We start from the raw sequence: 21,237 nt of genomic DNA on the forward strand, positions 1-21,237 counted from the left end.
TAAGAAATTTATGTGTTGCCCAACATTGAAAGAAACCCAGCAATTTCTAATGGAAGACTGATGATCACAAACTTTTCTCCCTGCCCAGTCTTAAGAAGCCATCTGCAAATCAACCTGGGAATAGTATTTTCTGTCTTTATGACTTACTGACCTTGTAACTTGTTTCTAGGGAAAAGACCCTAATTTGTACTTAAATGTGTTTCAACAATTATATAGTTTATGATGTTACATATAAAAGGGGTGACACTGGGTAAAGGAACATGTCAAAACCTCGACCAGCTGAACAGCAAGTCACGTACAAAGATACAGATAGAAGATTCCAGCAGAAGCGTCTCTGGGAGCTTCACCTTACCCAGCTGAAGATGCCTCCTTGAGACTTGTGGAAGGGACTCTCATCACCAGCCTTCAGCCAGTGACCACCCATCCCATTCAAGAGCTTTTTGATCAAGATGTGCCCCATTGCCAAGGTCCCAATAAAGCTTGCTCAGTAATGCATTGCTGCAGCCATTCCTGTAACACTTTAACCATAAGAAATTGGCAACGAACAGTCATTGGCAAGTGGGGCGATGCGGAGGGAGAAAGGGAAACAACAAAGAGAGGCCTGGAGAGCTTGAACGCTGCTAATTTTTGCTTGATCAAAGAACAAGATCCTTTTCAAGATCAATGATGGGCCAGGAGAAAAACCTTAACCATTTTTTTTCAGTATGAAAAAAAATCCATCTGCACTAGTTGAGACAGATGCCATCAGAAAACTCCAGTTTCTCCATCCCAGTAAAAATCCAGTGATTACAAAATATCATTATGGACTATTTCCCTGATGCAAATTAGACCCTGACACTGTCATCCAGGTACACTGCAGAGCTGGACTGGGTGGGTTTCTAGCCAGGAATAACTCAGCAGGAAAGCAGGGTGTTTCAGATCTGCTACTGGTGGCCACTTAGACTCACAGAATAATTGAGGTTGGTAAGGACCTCTGACGGTCATCTACTCCAATCCCCAGCTCAAAGCAAGGCCAACTTCAAAGATGGGTATGGCAGGGAGCTTTATTTCTTCTTACTTAGTACAGAGCCTGTTGAGAACTAGTTAAGTACATTGTACTGGAAGCACCATCATTTTGCATTAGACATGGAAACTGAGGGTCTGATTTGCTGGTGGCGTTGAAGATCCAGTGGCACCTTTTCTATGGTATGCATACAGTTCTCAAGGCCTTAACCCCAGAAGCCAGAATCAAAGCTGGAAAGGAACCCAGTGGGCTGCTCGGCCACTGTCCCTTTCCTGAAGCAGGATCTGCTAAGCATAAGTATATTGTGACACATATTTGTCTATCCTGTTGTAGAAATGTAGAGAAATAAAGATCCAAAAGCTCTATTCAAATCCATTCAAATGCTTAATTATCACTAGCATTCTTTAGAAAGGCTTGCTTAACATCTTCCTTAGTCATACCTTGCCGAAATTTAAGCCCTTATCTTCTCATTCCATCTCCAGGGGACCTGCGGAGCAGTTTATTATCGTCTTTATGACAGCCCATTTCATACTGGATGACTGCTTTTAGTTCTCTCCTCAGTCTTCTCAAGGTTAAACAACTTAAATTCTTTCAGTGTTTCCTCACAGGTGATACTGGCTACAGCTCAGATCATTCTTGTTGCTCTCCTACAGATTTCGGCTGCTCCATCTCTTTTCTGAAATGCAGTTCTGAAAATTGGGCAGTCTTCAACTGAGCCCTTGTTGGGGCTGAAGTCAGTGGAAGGATTGATTACACTTGATACATTCTTGATCACTATGCAAACACCTACAAATCCCCAGGTCTTTTCCTGAAATTGATACCTAACTAGCCATTCCCTATATTTTGGGAAATATGTTGCCTAGGCTTGTGTAGCTAACTGTTTTTGCTTATGTGTGAAGCTTTGCACTCACCTACACCGAATTGCTTCTTTTTATTCATTTTATACTATTATTCCACTGTGTTAAAATCCTTTTAAATTATAAACCTGTTGGCCAGAAGGGTTTAAAGCAAGATTTAAATTCTACAAAAGCAATATAAACAAGACTCAGAAGCTTCCCAGAAAAGAAAGAGATCACTCATTATCAGAAAAATATTTGTTTCATTGTGCAATTATAAATGTCTAAACAATGAATGGCCCAGAATGGAGGGGTAAAATGAATTAAAGAGGTGACTATCAACCAAATTACTAAGGAATTACTAAGGAAGGAATGGAAGGTGTTAAGGGGTACGGAGAATGCCATGAGAAGGTTAAAGGTTTAGGTGACTTATGAGAAGAAGTTAAAGGACTAAAAAAATTCAGCTCCAAAGAAAAATCAACCGTATCACAAGCCACAGTATCAGAAACAGCACAACCCAGCCAGAGAATTTGACTAAAGCCCAACATTTACAACACTTTTTCAACCTCATCTGTGACCCACAGAGGCCCCAAGGGAAGGTGTTGACTTCTCCCAGCTCATTTGTTACAAAAGCTCATTATATTTAAAGGAAAACCTCCCTGGGAAGCTTATTTAAGTTAACATCACAGTTTGAGTGAATGGGTGGGAAGACAAACAGAGATGGGGATTGCTGAAAGGCAAGGACGGTGGTCCAGCTTTCACACTGCTGCAGAATTTATTCATTGTGAAGAAATGAAGTTCTTGCAGGTGTCCTTCACATGCAGTTTGGAGTCAGTCGTATCAGTCTGAGTTGGCTTTGGGGCACAGTTTAAGGGTTAAAAACAGAAGGAAAAAAAATTCTGGCAGAAGTCCTGAGGAGACTTGTCTTCTTCACCTAACCAGATACCAACAAGACATTTCGGATAAATCAGCAATGAACTAATTTCTGGACTCAGCTGGATGTGGACTAATGGATAAGTGCAAAGAGGCCAAGGTAATCCAGGGAGATATTTAATTTTGCTTCAGCCAGTTCTGTACAGAAGCACAGTCTAACAGGCAGCAGCCACTTGTAGGAAGGATGGAGGTTGATTCTCAGGAGCCTGTAAGTATAGTTCTCTGCTTAACACACAAATTGGAAAATGGGATTGTAATCTGATGCATGACACTTTTGAATAATTGTAAGTGAGAAATTCAGTGCGCACAGCAGATGAATCTGCCAAAAAATGAAGGGGGGGAAAAAAAAAAAGAGAGAATTTCTACAGTCATTTTTTGATACCACGGAAAAATGGGTAATGAAATGAACAACTAGATTAAAAATATAGTTAGCCAGAAAATAGTCTCCAAAATGCCATAAATGCATAAATCCCATGCCAAATGGTAGAGGGAAGCAAGCTGAACGCACAAAGGTTAGAGGTAGAAAGATGAGCAACTTTTTTTCTTAACTTGTGGACAATTAATAGTGAGAGTTTTACTACCAATAATAACAGTATCTATGAAGTGCAGGGGAAAGATTGGCAATGGATTAAATTATCAATGTAGACAGCAAAAGCTGAGGAAGAAAGAATCTAAAAATTATCCAACTAATCAACCTTGAATGGAGAAAGACAACATGGAAAATGCACCAAAAATGTGTAAACATTGGCTAGAAGTTGGACCTCTAGAATTCAAAAGACAAGCAGAGAGGATAACAAATTGGCTGGACTTACAGTGGATAATAAAGACACACTTGATAACATGAGAGGGTCTTACAAAAATGGGTGGTAGAAGTGCACTTCGAAGCCATCTCGAGAGAACCAGCTGATTGTAGGCTGCTGTTTTCAGTAGAGATGAGCCGATCAGGCTGGGGAAGTTTCCCAGGAAAGCAAAGATAGGACACGATTGAAACTTAATTTAAATCCCAGAGACACCCTGCCTACTGAAACTATTGCAGCATGGCAGAAATAAGAACTGATTCCTTTCCACTCCCTGAATGTTTCTGACAACCTGCTAATACCAAAAGGAAGTATGCCAGCCAAAAGTGAGCCCATGAGCCAGGGCATATAGTAAATGCTGGCACGGAATGAGGCAACACAGGTGGGAAGGAGGAATGAAATCCCAAAACATTTCTGGGGCTTCTGGTACAGCACTGCATATTTTAATGCAGTACAGCAGAATATCTGAAGAGAAATTCTGGTTTATCTTTCTACCAGATGACTGCTGTTGTCCAACTGAAGAATGACATAGGATCATAGGAAAATTCAGGTGGGATGGGACCTCAGGAGTTCTCCAGTCCAACCTCCTGCTCCAGGTAGGGTGAGCTATGAGGTCAAGGCCAGGTTACTCAGGGATTTATCCAGTTTGGTCTTCTAATGGTGAAGTGAGAATAGATGTTTTAGGCCGCTGAGGAAATGTATCAGGAAGGCATAATACAACCTTCAACCCATTCTTTGGCTTCCTTTTCAAATCAGATTAAACAAGAAAATGAGTAATCAGGTTCTGTGAACTCCCCAAAATGAAATGAGTTTACTTTTAAGGGCTTTTTCCTAATCATTACCAAGAACAGATGATGTCCCGGATGCTCTAGCAGATTCATTCTCTTAATCTACTCTCAGTTTTCAAAAACTGAGAGGTTCCCCCCCCCTCCACCCCCCCCCCCCCCTTCACATTTAAAATGTCTTCCTCATAAAATCTGAGACCAGTGTTTGAACTATGGTTATTATCAAGTTGGACCAACACTCAAGATCAGAGTCCCACTGTTCCACAATGGTCTGTGGACATTAAAAGATGCAAGTCCTGAGCAGATATGTATTGGTCACGCCATGCCGATGCAAATGCCAGCTGTTCCATTTCTCACAGACACCGAGTTAAGGTGTTTTTTGAGTAATGTTCCTTCCCCATTACTCCACATGGCAAATTAAAAGATTTGCAGGTGATCTATGAGAAGATTCAGGCCACCAAAGGCAACTGAAATTAAACCCAAAACCACAAATTAGTTCAAAAGGGGTTACTATTGTGTTCAGAGAATCAATTAATGGAATTTCTGCCCGCAAAAGATAACTAGAGCTAAGCAGAGCCAGTTGTTCCCCTTTTGCCCTATATTATGATTCTTGGTCTTCCAGTACCTCTTCATAGGCTGTGGAAAAAAAAAAGGGAATCATTTTAGAGATGAAATGGAGAGTTTTAAGGATTGAAAAGGGCTTTTATGATTGCTGCTGCTTCACTCTACCCACATTTTACAGTCCCTTTCAGAAATAACCAAAATAACCTGAAAAGGTAGTCATTTATTATAATAAGGGTCTTGAGTTCTCCGGTGTGAAATTGTGCCACCCAAAAGGAATTCCTGGCAGTCATCAAATACAGAATATTTTCATCTGTATTTATTTTGGGAGGAAATTTGTGGTCAGGACTGGCCTTCCTTTCCTATAATGGCTCTTTAGATTCAGGCATGTTGCAGGGTAGCTTGCCTAGGGTTTGGAAAAACTGCACTGCCCTGATTTTAGAGTTATACATAGACCAGCACACAAGTGTGGTAAAACTGATGCCTTGTCCAGAGGACCTTGTTGGGAAATGAATTGCAAACACTACCTTATCTCAAGCAGCTTGTTCAAGGAAATTACTGCCATGCTAAAGAGATATGTACTTCTGCAGTTCCACAGTTTGAAAAATACAGCTGTTTCCAAAATGTGTACTGCCATACAGGATGGAAGGCAGTGGGAATGGATTGCAAAGTAAAAGAAATTGTCCCAAAGACTTAGCACTCTTCTCAATATCTGGGATATTATGAGTTAAAAACTGAGGAACTTTGAAGCCGCCAACGTACTTCAGTGAGGTCTGAGAAATCTAATAATCCACAGAATCTATACCTTAACACAGTAGCACAGCGCAGATAATGAAGACTAGATACTCACGTCGTTATACAAGGAGAACAGAATCAAAAGATTGGAGAACATGTCCCAGTGTTTGTAATTCTTAGCACAGCAGATGCTGGTTACATGTACATCAAAGAGCTCTGGTCTTCACCTAGCTATGTCATAAATCTATATGATAATTCACTCACAGGCTGCAATTAGAAGAAAATACTGTTTCTTTACTGGAGAATCTGGAGCACTGGAAAGATATCCTGAGTTCATGGTATGCATCCTGCAAGTTGTGGGGACAAAAACTGCACCAAGTGTTGAGATTTTGGTCATCTGGTCATCAACAATCCCCCCCAATTACGCCAGTTTGCCTTTTGCCCTTACACCAGGGTATGCAGAATGAGCCCTCGGACATGTGTGATAAAGCTGTGCCTTTATTGCTTGTTTCTCTTCCTTTCGTTAGCTGACTCTTCGGAAATTTAAAACCAGGAAGAAAAGTTGTAAGAGCAGAAGGGGAAAACCTGGTGCCCAGAGGAGCTCGCAGTCCCTCTCTGGGACACAAGGAGAACAAATTATTAGCTTTGCCCAATGTATGACAACCTATACAAAGTGCATGCATCTGGGGAACTGTGACTGACAGTCTTTTGTGAAGGGTTGCATTTGAAAATTTGTTCTATATGGTGACCTCTGCATTTCTGTAGCTTCATACTTGAACAGATGTCAATTCACAGGACAGGATCAAGGTTCTTTATGTTCTTAAATGTGTATTTGTTTTTTTGTTAGGCTGAAGGGCATACCTAGTATTGTTCGGGACTTGAAAAAATACACTGTCTGGTCTAAAAGTATGCAACCTAAAACATACACAAGGTGGAAATCAATTGGGAAACATACAAAAAATGTTGACTTCTTTCATATAGTAGTAAGGTTAGTAATGTAGCCTCAGAGAGGCCTCCTGAAAACGGTAGGTCTCCAAGAGGAGTGAAACAGATGAGAGTAGAACATTTCACTCTTATTCAATGGCATTACAAACACAGAAGGCTTGAAAATAGCAAAAAGCAGAAGAAAATTCATGCAACCTCTTCTCCGTTGGAAAGATGGAATCAGACTCTCTGCTCGCATGACCTGGTGCAGTGTCACAGCCATGCAGGCTGGACTCTCCCCCACCCAAAGAGCTGACCCTCAATTCATACGTACAAGGTTCTCACTTTGCTTACATGACCACTGCTAATTTTATAACTATAAGAATCAATTTTTAGAAACGCCTGACTCACTTCAGCTGCCAAGTTACATATGATTAATATGCAACACAAGAAAACAATGTTCGATGGTTTAATGCCTTTAAGCACAATGCAAAATTTTTTAATGATACAAATTAAAACTGCCGTAACTATACACTTTAAAATTTAAATTATATTAGTTTGATCATTTGAGGTCTAATGCTGAAAGATACTGAACACCTCTTAAAAGTTTTGTGCTTGACTTCCACTTCTAAATAATTAGTAGACTTTGAGGACAGTTTCATATTCCACAAGCATGGAAGCAGAGTTTGGCAACCAGTAATGTTAGGAAACAAACTCATTTAAAGGCATCCAGTTTTGTTTACCTTTTTTGCTCCAAAATCCTAAATATAAATTAAGGTGGAGAGTCTTCATTTCCAAAGAACTCCTTTTCTGAGTCTGTGGAACATGACATCTAATACGTGGTGCGAACCAAGCAGCTACCTTCTACTCACAAAATATAAAATAAGCTGAACACAATAGTTAAGCACTTGCTGATACAGTTCAAATAGCGCCAGATTAGAAGTATTTTAACACAAGCACTTCTCAAAATATTTATCATTAAAGCCTAAACTTCTGTCTAACTCAAATATATTTGTCACGTTCCCAAAGGGTTAATATTGTCTTGCTTCATTTCTTACATGTAGTAATTTAGCTCTGAACAAAAGCAGCTCCCTGCTGGTTACCTTGGCTAAAGGAAACACAATGAACTGGTAAAAACCAGTTTTATCTCACTGCTGTTGCCTAGGGCTACAGACAAAATGAAGTAAAAAAATTCACATGCAGAGTATTAGGTGCTTATGAAAGATCCAGCAGCGCTGTTGCCTAGTGATTCAGTGAGGAATCAGCATAGGCCAATGAGGTGTATGGGTACTGAATAACATCCCCAATGACCGCTTTACATCTCCTGCAATTCTGTCATACACCCCCATGATTTCCCAGTGGTAAGAATCACTTTCAAGGGAACCTGTCAGAAAAAAAAAAAAAGAAAATTTAAACAAACACACACATCACATAGAAGATTACTACTTTTTCTTTTCCCCTCGGATGTTGATACTGCTCTAGATTGCATACCTACCCAATATGAAATGTTCTTCATATCTCTTAATACTTAATTATCATGACAATTTTGATTAAAATACCTTAACAATTAAGACTAACCTTCAGTTTTGAAATTGCAAATACATGCTACTGAAATGCAAGAAATATGCTAAAACAAAATTCAAAAGAGCTACAAAATCAGAGTGTTTATAATCAGCAACTTTGTCGGTAATGCATAAAGATACTAGGTTTATTTTACCATCCACTTTTCCAGATCTGGGATATTTTTGTTGTTGCTTTGGTTTTATTTCAGTTTGGTTTGTAGTTACTGGTGCTCTGTTACACAGTAGATTTTCTGACATGAAAGATGCCTCATTAGCAAGGACTATATTTTGGAAAAGAAGCTACTTCAAAGATAAAGCATCCTTTTCCTCAAAGAAGAAAAAGAAACCTCTCCCCATTAAGACTACATATGTGCTCTACTTTAGTGACATTTTTCCTCTGTATTAAAAAATAATATTCATATTAACAGAGCACATAATACATATTTAGTTGAAGCAAGTGTGTGAAGGAGAGCAGGAGCATTTCAGAAAAATCTTTTCATCTTCAACATCTCTAATCCTGAAAGACACATTCTCACTGTATAGAAGGGTAAACAACATGAACAAAAATACAGATCTTTTTTTTAAAAGATCACTCTCAATTCCTTCTCAAGCTGTTGGTACTTTATGTTTTCTATCTGGCCTCTGCCACCAATCCATTCATGATACTTCAGAGGAATATGAAGTATCTTCATGATGCACACCGTCTAATGTGCAATTCGAGTAAAAGTATGTCATGACTCCTATAGTAACATGCTCAGGAAAAGGAGACCAAAACAAGGGTAATAAAACATGTATCTCCAAATACTTCTACTGCCAATTAAAAAGTCCTAATCTTTGAAACCCCCAGAAAACTACCTATTGTCCGAGAATGTATTTCCTTTCACCTATTAAAATGTAGCTGTCATTTAACAGAGAATTGCTATTCTCATAGGAACGACGTATTGAATCCTTTTGCTAATGCATCAAGGGTGAATTTGTCAGTGTATGATAGTAGACACCCTAGACAGAGGTGAAAGAAACTGTGCTCTAAACAGTGTGTCCCATTCTGTCCATAGGACATTAAAACCTTCTGCCAGTTAGTGGTTAGTCTGAAATATATAACACTAAAATGATATTCTGCCCATGTAACTGTAAACACTCTTTAACCCTGTAAAGATTTGTCTCTCTTAGAAACCTATTAAATTGTTCATATTTTATTTCATGGCAATGACTTCCTCACGCAAAGTATGAACAATGTTCTCTCTGACAAAGTCACAAAAAAAGAGTCTCCTAAAACTATCAAGGAAGGACTACAGTGTTGCTATTCACTTTATGTAATGTCAATAATACCATATTTGATTATTTTAATGAATCTTACAGCAGCATGAGTGCCAGGTGTCTAATACTGTCATTAAAAATATCTAGATGTAGTATACCTTGAAAAACAGTCTTGCTTCTTTTTTCAAGGAATTTGTGACAAAAGAAGCTAGGCAAGCACAGATGTACAATGTAAGCAACCTACAGAAATGCAGTTTATGAAGCTTGGGAGTGTCAGTGCAAGAACTGTATGTCAGTATGATCAAAAGGTTTCACTTGACCAAATCTGGTAAATAGGAGTGCAAATTCTTACAAGGGTTAAGCGAACAGAGAGGGGGACGGGTCCAGTATGGGAAGGAGAAAGAATAATTTAGATCTCAGATGCTCCTCATTCTCTCCTCTCAGCTTTTGTGGGAAAGATGGGCTCCATAAGGACCCAGAAATACGTAATTGCAAGACCTCCAGAGAATGCCTCACAAAGTGGCTGAGATGCTGAAATAGATATAGATCTGGAGGAAGAAATACAAGCTAAAACTGATCTAGTAGTTTTCTTTTTCAACCGTTTCCATTAGCGCAAGTTTGTATGTTCTAACCGTTTTTTAAATAAACTTTTTTCTGCCCCCAAATCTTACTCAGTAATACTGCCGAATGAGTAATCTGGGAACACCAAGTACTCTGTTTCTCAGGAAACTGGAAACCCTTGGACCATTGCTCACTTAATCGGTTTAGGGATTCCCAGGAACCGTAGTCAGTTATTAAGCAACAAAAGCTGAGCCAGTAGGCTAGGGTGAAGGGTACCAGTCTTTTAGAGAGAAAAATATAATAATTTTATAAAATAATTACAATTAGGTCCAATACAGAGATACAATAGCTATGTAGCTAGTGACTGTTTTTACAGATGTTGTTCTGGTCGATGATGTCCTATACTTTCAACAGTGACCAATGATTTTGTATGCCTTATATGTTAGGCATCCACATGGAAATGTTAAAAAGACCAGCTTTCTTAGTGAAAATTACTGAAGAAAGATCTTTTGCAATAATTTTTCAGCAGTAATGAATGCCTGGCACATTTAGAAAGCCTATTAAAGGCACATAGTTCTCACTCTACCACACCCAACAGGAATTTCATCGCAATGAGCGAAATGGATTTTGAAATTCCATACTGCATTGCTAAGACAAAGAGTAGATGACAGTCACACTTTCCAAAATGGAAGTGGAGTTTCTTTCAGTTGTTTTCCTTTAGCATTTTTATAGTAATTTAAAAAAGCAATTACCTGCAAATATGAAAATGAAACTACTGAAGAGAAAGGCAATATACTTGTCTCTAGACTCTTAATATGATGACAATAACATACAAAGCTAAGGGTGTCTGAGACAGTAATGGAAATTCAGAATTGTTCCTACCTTTAGTGGCACTTCCAAGGCCGTGATTTGCTGCAGGGACTCCATTGTTCTCTTTACCAATACTGTAAGGTAAATTTGAAAACCTACAGCTTTATTTTCCATGTTAGAATTGTTATACAGAAAAAAAAAAAATCACGTTTTATATTCTGCTATATAATACCTGCATGTCTACATAAAAAAAAAAAAAATAACCATTTACAATTTTTTCAGATTTTTTTTAAAGTTAAATTTTATCTATTGTGGAAGGTTCAATTCCTTATTTTAAATTTAATTTTAGGTGAAATTTGGATAATTATTTAACTTACATATCCCATAAATACAGAAGTACAGCACTAGTATATTTTATATAGAGGTACAACATGTCTGAGTGCTGTATTTCTCAGCTTTCAAGTTCAGTACTCATAACTATATGTTTGGTGACATTTTATATATTTTAATTTTCTTGTGCAGCCATAAAACTCAATCTAAAAAAAAAAGCTAGGAAAAAAAATACTAGAAGTCTGAACTGTCTAAAATATCTTATTATTCAAAGTAAAAAGATCAGGGCCGAAATAAAAAAAAAAATCTTCCCCATGGCATAGTGGACCTATCAAGAATCTAAACAATTAAACTTCAGTATGATTTATGTAACTTAACAACTCATCATGTCATAACACTATGCTCACTATTACTATGAAAATGCATCTATAATTATTCCAAATCAATCATTTGGGACCAGATTTGTCATCCTTGGTCATGCCAATTAGTGTTTTGCTTGACAAAGATTGCTGCTGCAACACAATATGGTTCTAATAAAAAATCAAAGAGAGATTCAATGGATAAATTTTGGCTAGTGAAAGTGAAATAGGAATACCAGACAGCCCCAGAACAAAAGTTATTGAGCAACCTCCATTGCTCTGACAGGATGGATGACTAAATAATGTATGTCGTCATGTGCCTTACATAATCGAGAAATATCAGGGTACGCAATACATGGTGATAACTGCTAGACCAAAAACCACATGATTACTTAGAAGCTTTCTTTGAAGTTATCCCTTGATGCCCATCACGGTTCTTTTGTAGCTGAGGTTAGACACAAAGGAATGACAAGAACTTTAAGAAGCTGAGTATGGTTGTTGCTCCGGCTGCTACCAAAACCTTTTCTAATGATGCCAGCAATGAAGAGTAGTATGTAATGTTTTGTGTCACATCTGTGACACTGAGCCTGGCTTGATAATAATAATGAGGATAACTAGCTTCTGCCTGAACAGAAGTGGCTCACTCAGACTTGTGTGCTAATGAGCTGTCATAAGATTTTCCATGAAGTCCAAATTATGCAGTAACTCAAAAGATCAGTGGCTGAAGTGCCAAGGCTGAAGAAACCGAGACATTTGTTGACACATCTATGTACAGCTACACCTATATATTTGCTTCATATTACCTCATTTGAGGTAGTTTATGGCCCAGTGTAGGACATAGCATTGTTTTTGGAGAGCAGAAACATACATTGCAATCACAGATTGTGAAAGGGGAAGTGCTGGCCTAAATAATTATCCATTTAAAATCCAATCCAAGTCAACATGGCTATTTATAGAGGAGTGTTGGACTGTCTCCGTCTTGAGAAGCCCACTCTGAATTTAAACAAGCTGCCAGCTCCAGGAGGTCAGCAATACAGCAGACGTTCGGGCACTCCAACCAGGTGGCATGCCTTCAGAAGGCTAAGTGGATTGCCAGTCAGTCCCCGGGTAAACATTTTTTCCATCGGTTAGCTCCCTACCAGGCTATGACTGCACAAAGCTTTTGTGAAAGCATAACAACTGGATTCTGTGCTTCTTACACAGAATCACTCAGCTCTGTATGGTCCACCAAAGCACTTATGCAGGGCACACTCAACTCTGTGTAGCTTAACGTTTTTGGAGCTGTTAGACAAATAAACAGCAATAGAGCACCAGGGCAATGGGAGGAATAGGTTTTTTTGACAAAAAGAGTTCCAATGGACAACAAAAGATGGAGCACGAGTCAGCAGCGTTGATTCCTGGGTTGAAAGCTGTGAGGGGTATGATAAAGGGCGCTGTCTGCAAATGCACGGAGTCGGACCAGCTTTCCCCTAGTTCTCTGAATTTGTCTAGTTCTCTCCCATATATCTGATATCCCCAAAAGGGGACTTATGATGGCAGCGATGGTTGCAACACCTTTCTCTGTTGGTTCACACAGTTTTCGCTTTAAGGCATCTGGCATGATCAGAATTCTGCTGCATTCTTAACTGCTCTTAATTTTAAAAAGCACAGATTAAAGTGGCCACATCAGTGAACAAACCTAATGGTTCCTCATTCACTTTGACAACCCATTAAAAACCTCTCCATGCTTTGCTCCATTTTCTTCATTGTTTTTCTCTGTGTCAGTTCAGCTCCCTGTTCTCTTTCTCGTGTCACACAGAATTCTCCATCTCTTCCCAGAGTTTAGTGGGTGGCATAGTAAAACCATTCATTTCAAGCGATCTGAAGTTGTTTTGCCTGCATTTCACCCTTTTGAAATCATAACTTTGCAAGTATCCAAAAGATATGCCTACATCTACTTTACAACAGATTTTGAATGAGATGATAAATATATAATGATAACAGAAATACCAAGAAAAAGCAGCTGGATTACCATTCCTGTTCAGTAGTCTGCTAAGACAGTAAATAGTAAAGAAGGAAGCATTTAAATGAAATTACAGTCTTTGCACAAAAATAAATAGGTAAACTGGCTGAATACATTTAGGCTGGAAATTTAAAGTTCTAGATTTTGGAGAGATGAAATTCTGGAACAGTCTCCCAGTGGGAGTAATTTTTCATATGGAGATGATAATTTATAAAAGAGACCATATGGCACAGTGGTATGTAATTGCAGGAGAGGTCTTCTTTAGTCCTATGTACATAATATCTGATTCTCCTGCTACTCTCTCAAATCTCCTTGAAAACTGTCCTCTTTCTCAAGGCTCAAGATAAACAATTCAGACGTACTCAACTGTATCTTCTTTATCTCATATACATTATAGAGTGTAGTCACTAACAAAAATGACCACAATGTTTAAATATATCTGTCTCTACCACTCTTAATTTTTTTTCTTTTCTAAGATTGGAGGCTTTTGGGATAATGATTATTTCTGTTCAGTCAAGAATCTAGTATATCTAGGGCACATAAATTATTAATTTTAAAATGTTCCTTTGCAGCCAGCCATATACTGCAATGGCATCTGTAAAATGCTGTTCTCCCAACCTTTGCAACTTCTCTCTCAAAACCCACAGACAGCAATTATGAGATTTGCTGATTATACTCGTCCTGGAATGCTTTGTAAGTGCTAAATATGTCATGTTAAAATATTATGTATAAAAAATTATTAGTGACCACAAAGTGAAGAGATCATAGAGGAACTGAAATTTTAACATATATTAGATTTTCTTGATACAGACCAGAATAAATAGGCTTATTTAAAGTGTTGTGAATAGGAGCAAAGAAAAGACACGCATGCCTGCTGTGGAACAAAAGCTTATTTGTCCCTATTGAACTGAAGACATTTTTCAAGCTCACTCACCTATGAAATTATGACTCCAGAAACATGTCAAAGCTGGCCAGGCATATGATCTATGGAATAGGGATTTTTGCAAACTGAAACCTATCTGGAGGCACCTTTAGTTTATGCACCAGTGTTTTTCAAGTTAGGAAAAGGACAGAAAATGTCACTAACTTGTGATGACCAGTTCATTCTTTTGTTCTTCTGTTACTTGAGTCCCCTTTTGAACATGTGCATGTTTTTATACAGCTGCTTCAGTACCCATTAGGTAGGAAACTGTAGCAGAATAAAATGAATTTTCATGGAATTTGTACATGAGCCAAAAAATTGTATTGGTAGATTTTAAAAAAATCGCAGATACTGTTCTTTAGGTAGCAATAATCTTAATTGATCTTAATATCAAAATAAATAGGCTTAGTTTATTCTGATTTTTTCCTTAGACTGGTCCCTTTGGGGTCCTTATATTTAAAGTATTTCAGCTGAAATATTTTATACCTGGTAAAGAATCAGAAAATTGCTTAAAACTGTATGTTTTACATGTACCAAATATAAGAACAGGTGCAGAAATTAACTTCTTTAATTCTATCAATAATGTATGATTATAAATGAGTTCTAAAAAAAACACCTTTAAAAACAGCCCTAATGCACTGTGATACTGAACACAAAGTAATGGAATACACATATTTCTACAAAAATATGTTATTTCAAGTACCAAGTGTCTTTCATTTAATTATGCTTCTCGCTAATGGATGCAATTAAGCAAGAGTAGTGACAAGGAACAATCCACAGTAATCACCACTGGCAAAGTTCACCTTTCAAATCCACCAGGTATATATGGAATACACATCAGAACTCAGACCTTACTACGGGTATCTCTGTACTGTAAAAAAAAAAAAAAATAAAAAAATTCTGCATTTCTTCACCCCAAAGTGTATTCCCCCTTTTAACAGTAATGTATTCAGAATAATCCAAGGGCAAAGAGGCATTTCAAACAGAACATGGAGAGGTAGTCTCAGAAATATTCTCCACAAAATGAAAAATTGTGTTCTGCAATTCCTGAATACGCTTCCAGAGTCCCTAGACAGACTCACAGTTTGACCTGGGGACAGTCTGTGTACCTGATTACACAGACTTTGGAACTCAGAGATGCTGAGCTCTCTCAGATCCAAGAGCCCAGTTTTTGGCATTCCCAAAATATCATCTGCCTTTCTGCTTCCTGGACTGCTGGAGAGCTCAGGATATGAGGAAGCCAGACAGGCACGCTGGCTAGAAACCAGGCAGATTATTGATGGTAAAGCTGACAGTCTCCTGCCAAAACCAAACCAATTCTCCAAATGTTTTGATTTGATCTTTCCAGGCATCCTCTAATAGAAAATGAGGAGTTTTAAAAAGCTCTTTTGCTGTCTTGTTCTTGCTCTAAACAGAGAATTGAGGCAAATTATATGCCATATCTTTGTTGAAAATCACACAATTCAGAGTAGTACACACTTTATTTTATCTCAAAGTATGTCAACACTTGGACACTCCAAACAAATTATGTTTTGCCTTGTCCATTCAGAGTGTACCGTATGCATACTATAAAACTGTGGGTGATGGATTCTGTTTGAAAAAGGTATTCTGCCGAAATACAGACAACATCTAACTTAAGCTACATGCAGTATTTTGTGCAAAAGTAGATATTATAAAAAAGAACACCTTATTGCTTGCCCCTTGATTATAAAATTCAAAAGATTCAAAATCATGTGTTGGGCATAGATTATTAGGTGCCCTATAAATTGGATTTCAATATACTGAAAAGCACTGAGAACCCTTATTGTGGCCTATGAAGTCCTAAGCAGGAACAGAGAAAGCACCAGCATTATGATTGCCTTGTGGCAATTCTCAGCCTCCACTCAGGAGAGTCTCAGAAGCAAATAGACATTTTAATGTTGTAAAACAATACAAAAGAGACACTTCCATAAGGGAAATGTTGCTGAGAAGGGTTCTGTTCTGCACTACGATCTAATTGAAATAATACTATTTGTCTTTATGTTCTTCATTTATAAATCTTAAATGTATTTTAAGATTTCACATCCATTCTGCAAATAAGAAAACTGAGACACATATTTGCTGTTGCTTTCTGAAAAAGTAGATCAGAGGCATGACTGGAATCAAAATGCAAACATGCTGAATAGCAGGTCAGTGTTTCTTGGATCACACTAAATGCAGAAGACTAACACAGCACTGAACTGTAGTCCATTAAAGACATCAAACACTACTCTTTAGCTTTAAGTCCACATCTTTCCTTTTACCGAGCTTTGTGACTGTACAACTGAGATTTCTCTCTGGATCATTAAGCTGCGGGCTGGAAACTGCAAGTCAGCAGATTCTGTAATTTAAAGTTTCTGAATGGACAAAAGCTCATTAGATATGTAAAGACAAAGCTGACAGCTAAAGAATATCAGCAAATAAAAGTAAGAACAGTCAGGACTTAAAAAAAAAGGAGAAAGAACTTTGGGTAAAGGGATGAAAACCATATTTGGACTTTCAAAGCATTAAAGTGAATTACAAGCACACATCTTACTGACACTCCTTTGGTTTAAAACTCACACACCTAACTTGCTACCTCAGTTAGCAGCTCCTGAAATAATTGGAAAAGATTAGGAGAAAATAGTTATCCTATTTAGTTTCATCTGAAAGGAATCTAGGTCAATTTCTCTCAGACTGCTCTGTGATGTGAACCAAAACTGTTCACACCATGGACTGGGGACAATAGGGAGATCTGCTTCATCATACTTCTAACTGGAAGTTACGTCCTCGTGCAGAAGCACCCTTTCTCTGCCTATTCAGATCAAGCAAAATCCCCATCAATGACACTGAAGGAAGAGCCAGCTTCAGTTGCTTTTAAGAAAACTTGGATTAGTTCTTTTACCAGTAGCAGAACTATTTGCAAAACACAGAATCACAGAATGGTTGAGGTTGGAAGGGACCTCTGGAGGTCATCTAGTCCAAATCCCTTGCTCAACAGGGCTATCTAGAAGCTGTTGCACAGGACCATGTCCTGATGACTTTTGAATATCTCCAAGGATGGAGACTCCACAACCTTTCTGGGGAACCTGCGCCAGTGCTTGATCACACAGTAAAAAAGTGTTTCCTGATTTTCAGAGAGAACCTTCCATGTTTCAGTTTGTGCCCATTGCCTCTGGTCCTGTCACTGGGCACCACGGGAAAGATCCCGACTCCTCTGTCCTCTATGCACCCTCCCTTCAGGTATGTATATACATTGACAAGATTCCCCTGAGCCTTTTCTTCAGGCTGAACAGTCCCAGCCCTCTCAGACTTTCTTCATAGGAGAGATGCTCCAGTCCCCTCATCATCTTTGTGGCCGTTCGTTAGACTTTCTCCAGTTTGTCCATGTCTCTTTTGTAACGGGGAGCCCAGAACTGGATGCAGTACTCCAGGTGTGGCCTCACCAGTGATGAATAAAGGGGAAGGAAATGAATGAATGAAGAAGGAAATTAATGCCTTAGGTTGGTCTTTAGTGTTAAGGAAAAGACATTTTATCACTCTTCTGTTCTGAGGTGAGTATATCTGGAAGTTACTGCAATGCAGAATTTTCTTTTTTTCTTTGCCTCTTAGGGCAAAGTAGAGACAAACCTAAAAATCAATCTTCAACCAGCAGAATGAAACTAACTTACATCTTGGACACTCAAGCTTGGCCTCCTATGTTAAGTGCAATGACTATTTCCAAGGTATCTCAGACCTCTAGACTGCTCAGGTCCATTTCCTAAAGGCCATCTTAGCAACTTCAACTACATGGTGATAGCTCTGAAGCAGAACAAGGACTCTACAGGTATGTTTGTTCTGCACGTGGCAGCTAGACATGCAGATAAACGAACTAGTTACACTGTGATGTGCAGAGCAAACGCATCTTGAGTATTTGAACTGCATTCTTTTTGTGTTTTCAGAAAAAAGCCTCTAGTCATCATGTTTCTATAGTGGGATAATTTATTACTATTATTTGTACGATGGCTAGAGGTTTTTTCCATTATACTGGAAAAATATTGCTTTTGCTGAATTTACTAGAAATTCATACTAGTAAAAGAGATCAGAATTTGATGCGATGAGGGAAGAATCTGTGATTTTCTATATGTATAAGCACCCATAATTTTTATCTTTTGGGTATAATATTAGGTCTATACTTAATGCAAATTGACGTAAAATAAGATAATAAAAATCATTCTATGCTGTCTTACAGATCTCATTCAATATACTACACTTTCTAACTCTGAAACTATGGCACTTTTAGACATTGGCCTTTCTGAGTAGATACTGCAATATCTGATAAATTTTATGGTGTTTTTTTGATTTAAACCAGATTTGAACTCCTGTACTTAGAGGTCAAATGTTAATATATTAACCTAATTCATTACAATGCCGCTAATATATTGAGCTTAAATATTTCCCAGGTTCTTTGTTTTGATTAGATGGAGGTTTAATGTTCTCATTATGAACTAATACTCACAAGAGGGATCAGTGATGAAATGAGACTAGTATGGCAAATTGTACTCTTTAAATGAACGCAACACAGGAAGGTGAGATTAATTTTTTCTTAGATGCTTAGGTTATAATGGAAGATATTTCTTGTTTTGCTTCATTTACAATATTTGTCACATTATGCTAATTGTTTTAGCCAAAGTTATTGTTGAGCTTCAAACTAGAACAAAATTTGTGAATAACCATTTGATGCCTACAGGAATAAATCCACTACTTACTGGAGAAGAGACACAACAGTCTCCTATGTGCCTTCGTTTGCTAGCTAAATTTGTACCAGATGCTGAGACAAACTCTGGCTTAGGAAATAATGCCTGGAAGTAAGCCAGATGACAGGATAAAAACGTAGGCAGGAACTTTTACTAACCCTTTACCTTGAAAGTTCCATTACAAAGTTCTCTTAATGTAAAAAAAGCAGTAAACTAACTTAGAAATTACTGTATATTATATTCCTACATTAAGAATTCAGAACTTCTTTAGTTAACAGGCCCCAGTCAATATTATTTAGGACGTTACTTTCCAATCCATTCTTTATAAGCTGGTTTATTTCCTTCTGAAACCCTTTGAAACCTTGGAGAAAGTATTGTTATTTAGCTTTACAGGATTCACACACTGGATGAGGTAATCTTGATAAGAAAACCAAAAGCAAATAAGCACGTTGATCAACTCCAGATGAGGAGCATATCACTTTTAATCTACATAAGAGCCGTTGGTGGAAAACATTCAGAAAAATCTGCTTAGTATACATTTTCTTAATCATGAGAATCAATGTGCTGCTTCTTGTTACATTAATTCTTTATCCTCTGAGAAATCATGGGTTATAAGGAGAAAAAAGGAGTGGGGGAGAAAGAGCAAGGGAGATTGTATTTACCTGAAAATTCCTGGATTTGAGAATCTTCTACTTCAAACAACAACTCGTCATGAATCTGGGCAATTAACCTGAAAAGTTTCAGAGACTTTAGATAACATATGCAAGAAATTTCTAACAGTGCTTTCCATTCTTATCATCAACTAATTGTCACATGCACAATGAATATGTTAAAGTGAAAATAAACATCCTAAGAACATGAAACAATCATTAATGGTGTTAAAAGGACTGGCAGTCCACATATTCTGAAAACATAAAGGCCATGGTCATAAACCCAAACGATGCTTACTAGCTTATGAATGTCATTCAGGGATTTGATGATGTGACAAGGTATTACTTAAAACCAATGTAATTCGCAGAAAATTGCAAGAAATTATAGAGACAGGCTACATTTTGTTAATATGTTTAGCGGGAATAAACATGGTTGCAAACGGGTGGTTTTGCTAATGCAAATTAGGTCAATCGTAAGAGTATTTGGCTCAGTGGTATACCAATATTAACTCCTAGTTGGCCAGTGACTTGAGTCCTTTGCAGGATATAATCTTTTCACTTAAGTCTAAAGTAGGTGTCCTCATGCAGACAAACAAGTGGGTTGAAGAATAAAAATGTAGGCATAAATACACAACCTGATCCGTTGCCTCTGCTATCAGGACAGTTGCCTTCATAAGGACAGAGTGTACAGCCGAAAGCTTTAACATCTTGCAAGCCATGCAACTACACATACCTGAGCTCTTCAGTTAGAGCTGTTTTGTAATGTACTGCTGCTTTGTTTTTCTCTTTGTCTGTACTAGTTCTATATCAATAGGTCTCTTGCAAACGGACTGTGACTTAATTGTTGAGTGCTTATAGAAATAGCACCCTAAATTGTCAGTGTGGGTGCAAAAGTACTTTCACAATGGAAATAATAAAAGTATTTGATTAAATCAAGTCCACAGCAGAATAGATATAATCTAGCACATATAATCCCTAAGTCTAGTTCTCACTTAGGAAGGAAAGATACTAAACATCTGGTTAGACTCTATTCCTACTATGTTTATTTTATTACTTCTTTGATTATTCTAGCTGGGAGTCTAAGTCATGAAGCTGTACCACCTATTTCCAAATCGATTTGCAATTTGTATGTAACATTTAAATTAAATGTCCATTGTACACGTTTCTTAATGCATAGCATTTATTCAAGTAAATAATTCTTTACAAATGGCTGAAACATGAATATGGTTACTACTTATAACTTTTCACAGCTTTGAGGAAAATATCTGAAGATAGTTTCACACTGCCTTAAATTACAATGTGACATTGACTAACAGTGTGGTGAGCTCTAATAATAGATCTTAAATTATTAGTCACTTACAACACAGTCAGAAACAGAGCTTTCTAATAGGAAATTGGGACACAGGATACAAAAAGAAATAGATGAAAAAAACAGAATCATCTATAGGAAGAGAATACAGCTACATGAAAAGTTATA

General features: G+C 37.7%; 1 protein-coding gene across 1 annotated transcript in view; it reads right to left on the reverse strand.

Moving 5' to 3' along the window:
• Window positions 1-7,889: 7,889 nt before the first annotated feature.
• The window catches only part of POLN (DNA polymerase nu), a gene marked incomplete at both ends in the record, with an annotated part of 105,722 nt that continues 92,374 nt past the window's right edge, over window positions 7,890-21,237 (reverse strand). Inside the window, 3 exons of the mRNA XM_082482556.1 lie at window positions 7,890-7,958; window positions 10,837-10,898; window positions 19,773-19,840. Coding sequence (XP_082338682.1) covers window positions 7,890-7,958; window positions 10,837-10,898; window positions 19,773-19,840 — 199 coding nt within the window. The remainder of the gene's footprint in view (window positions 7,959-10,836; window positions 10,899-19,772; window positions 19,841-21,237) is intronic.

This window comes from Vanellus vanellus, assembly GCF_965231255.1.
Source record: "Vanellus vanellus genome assembly, chromosome: 4".
Lineage (NCBI taxonomy): Eukaryota > Metazoa > Chordata > Aves > Charadriiformes > Charadriidae > Vanellus > Vanellus vanellus.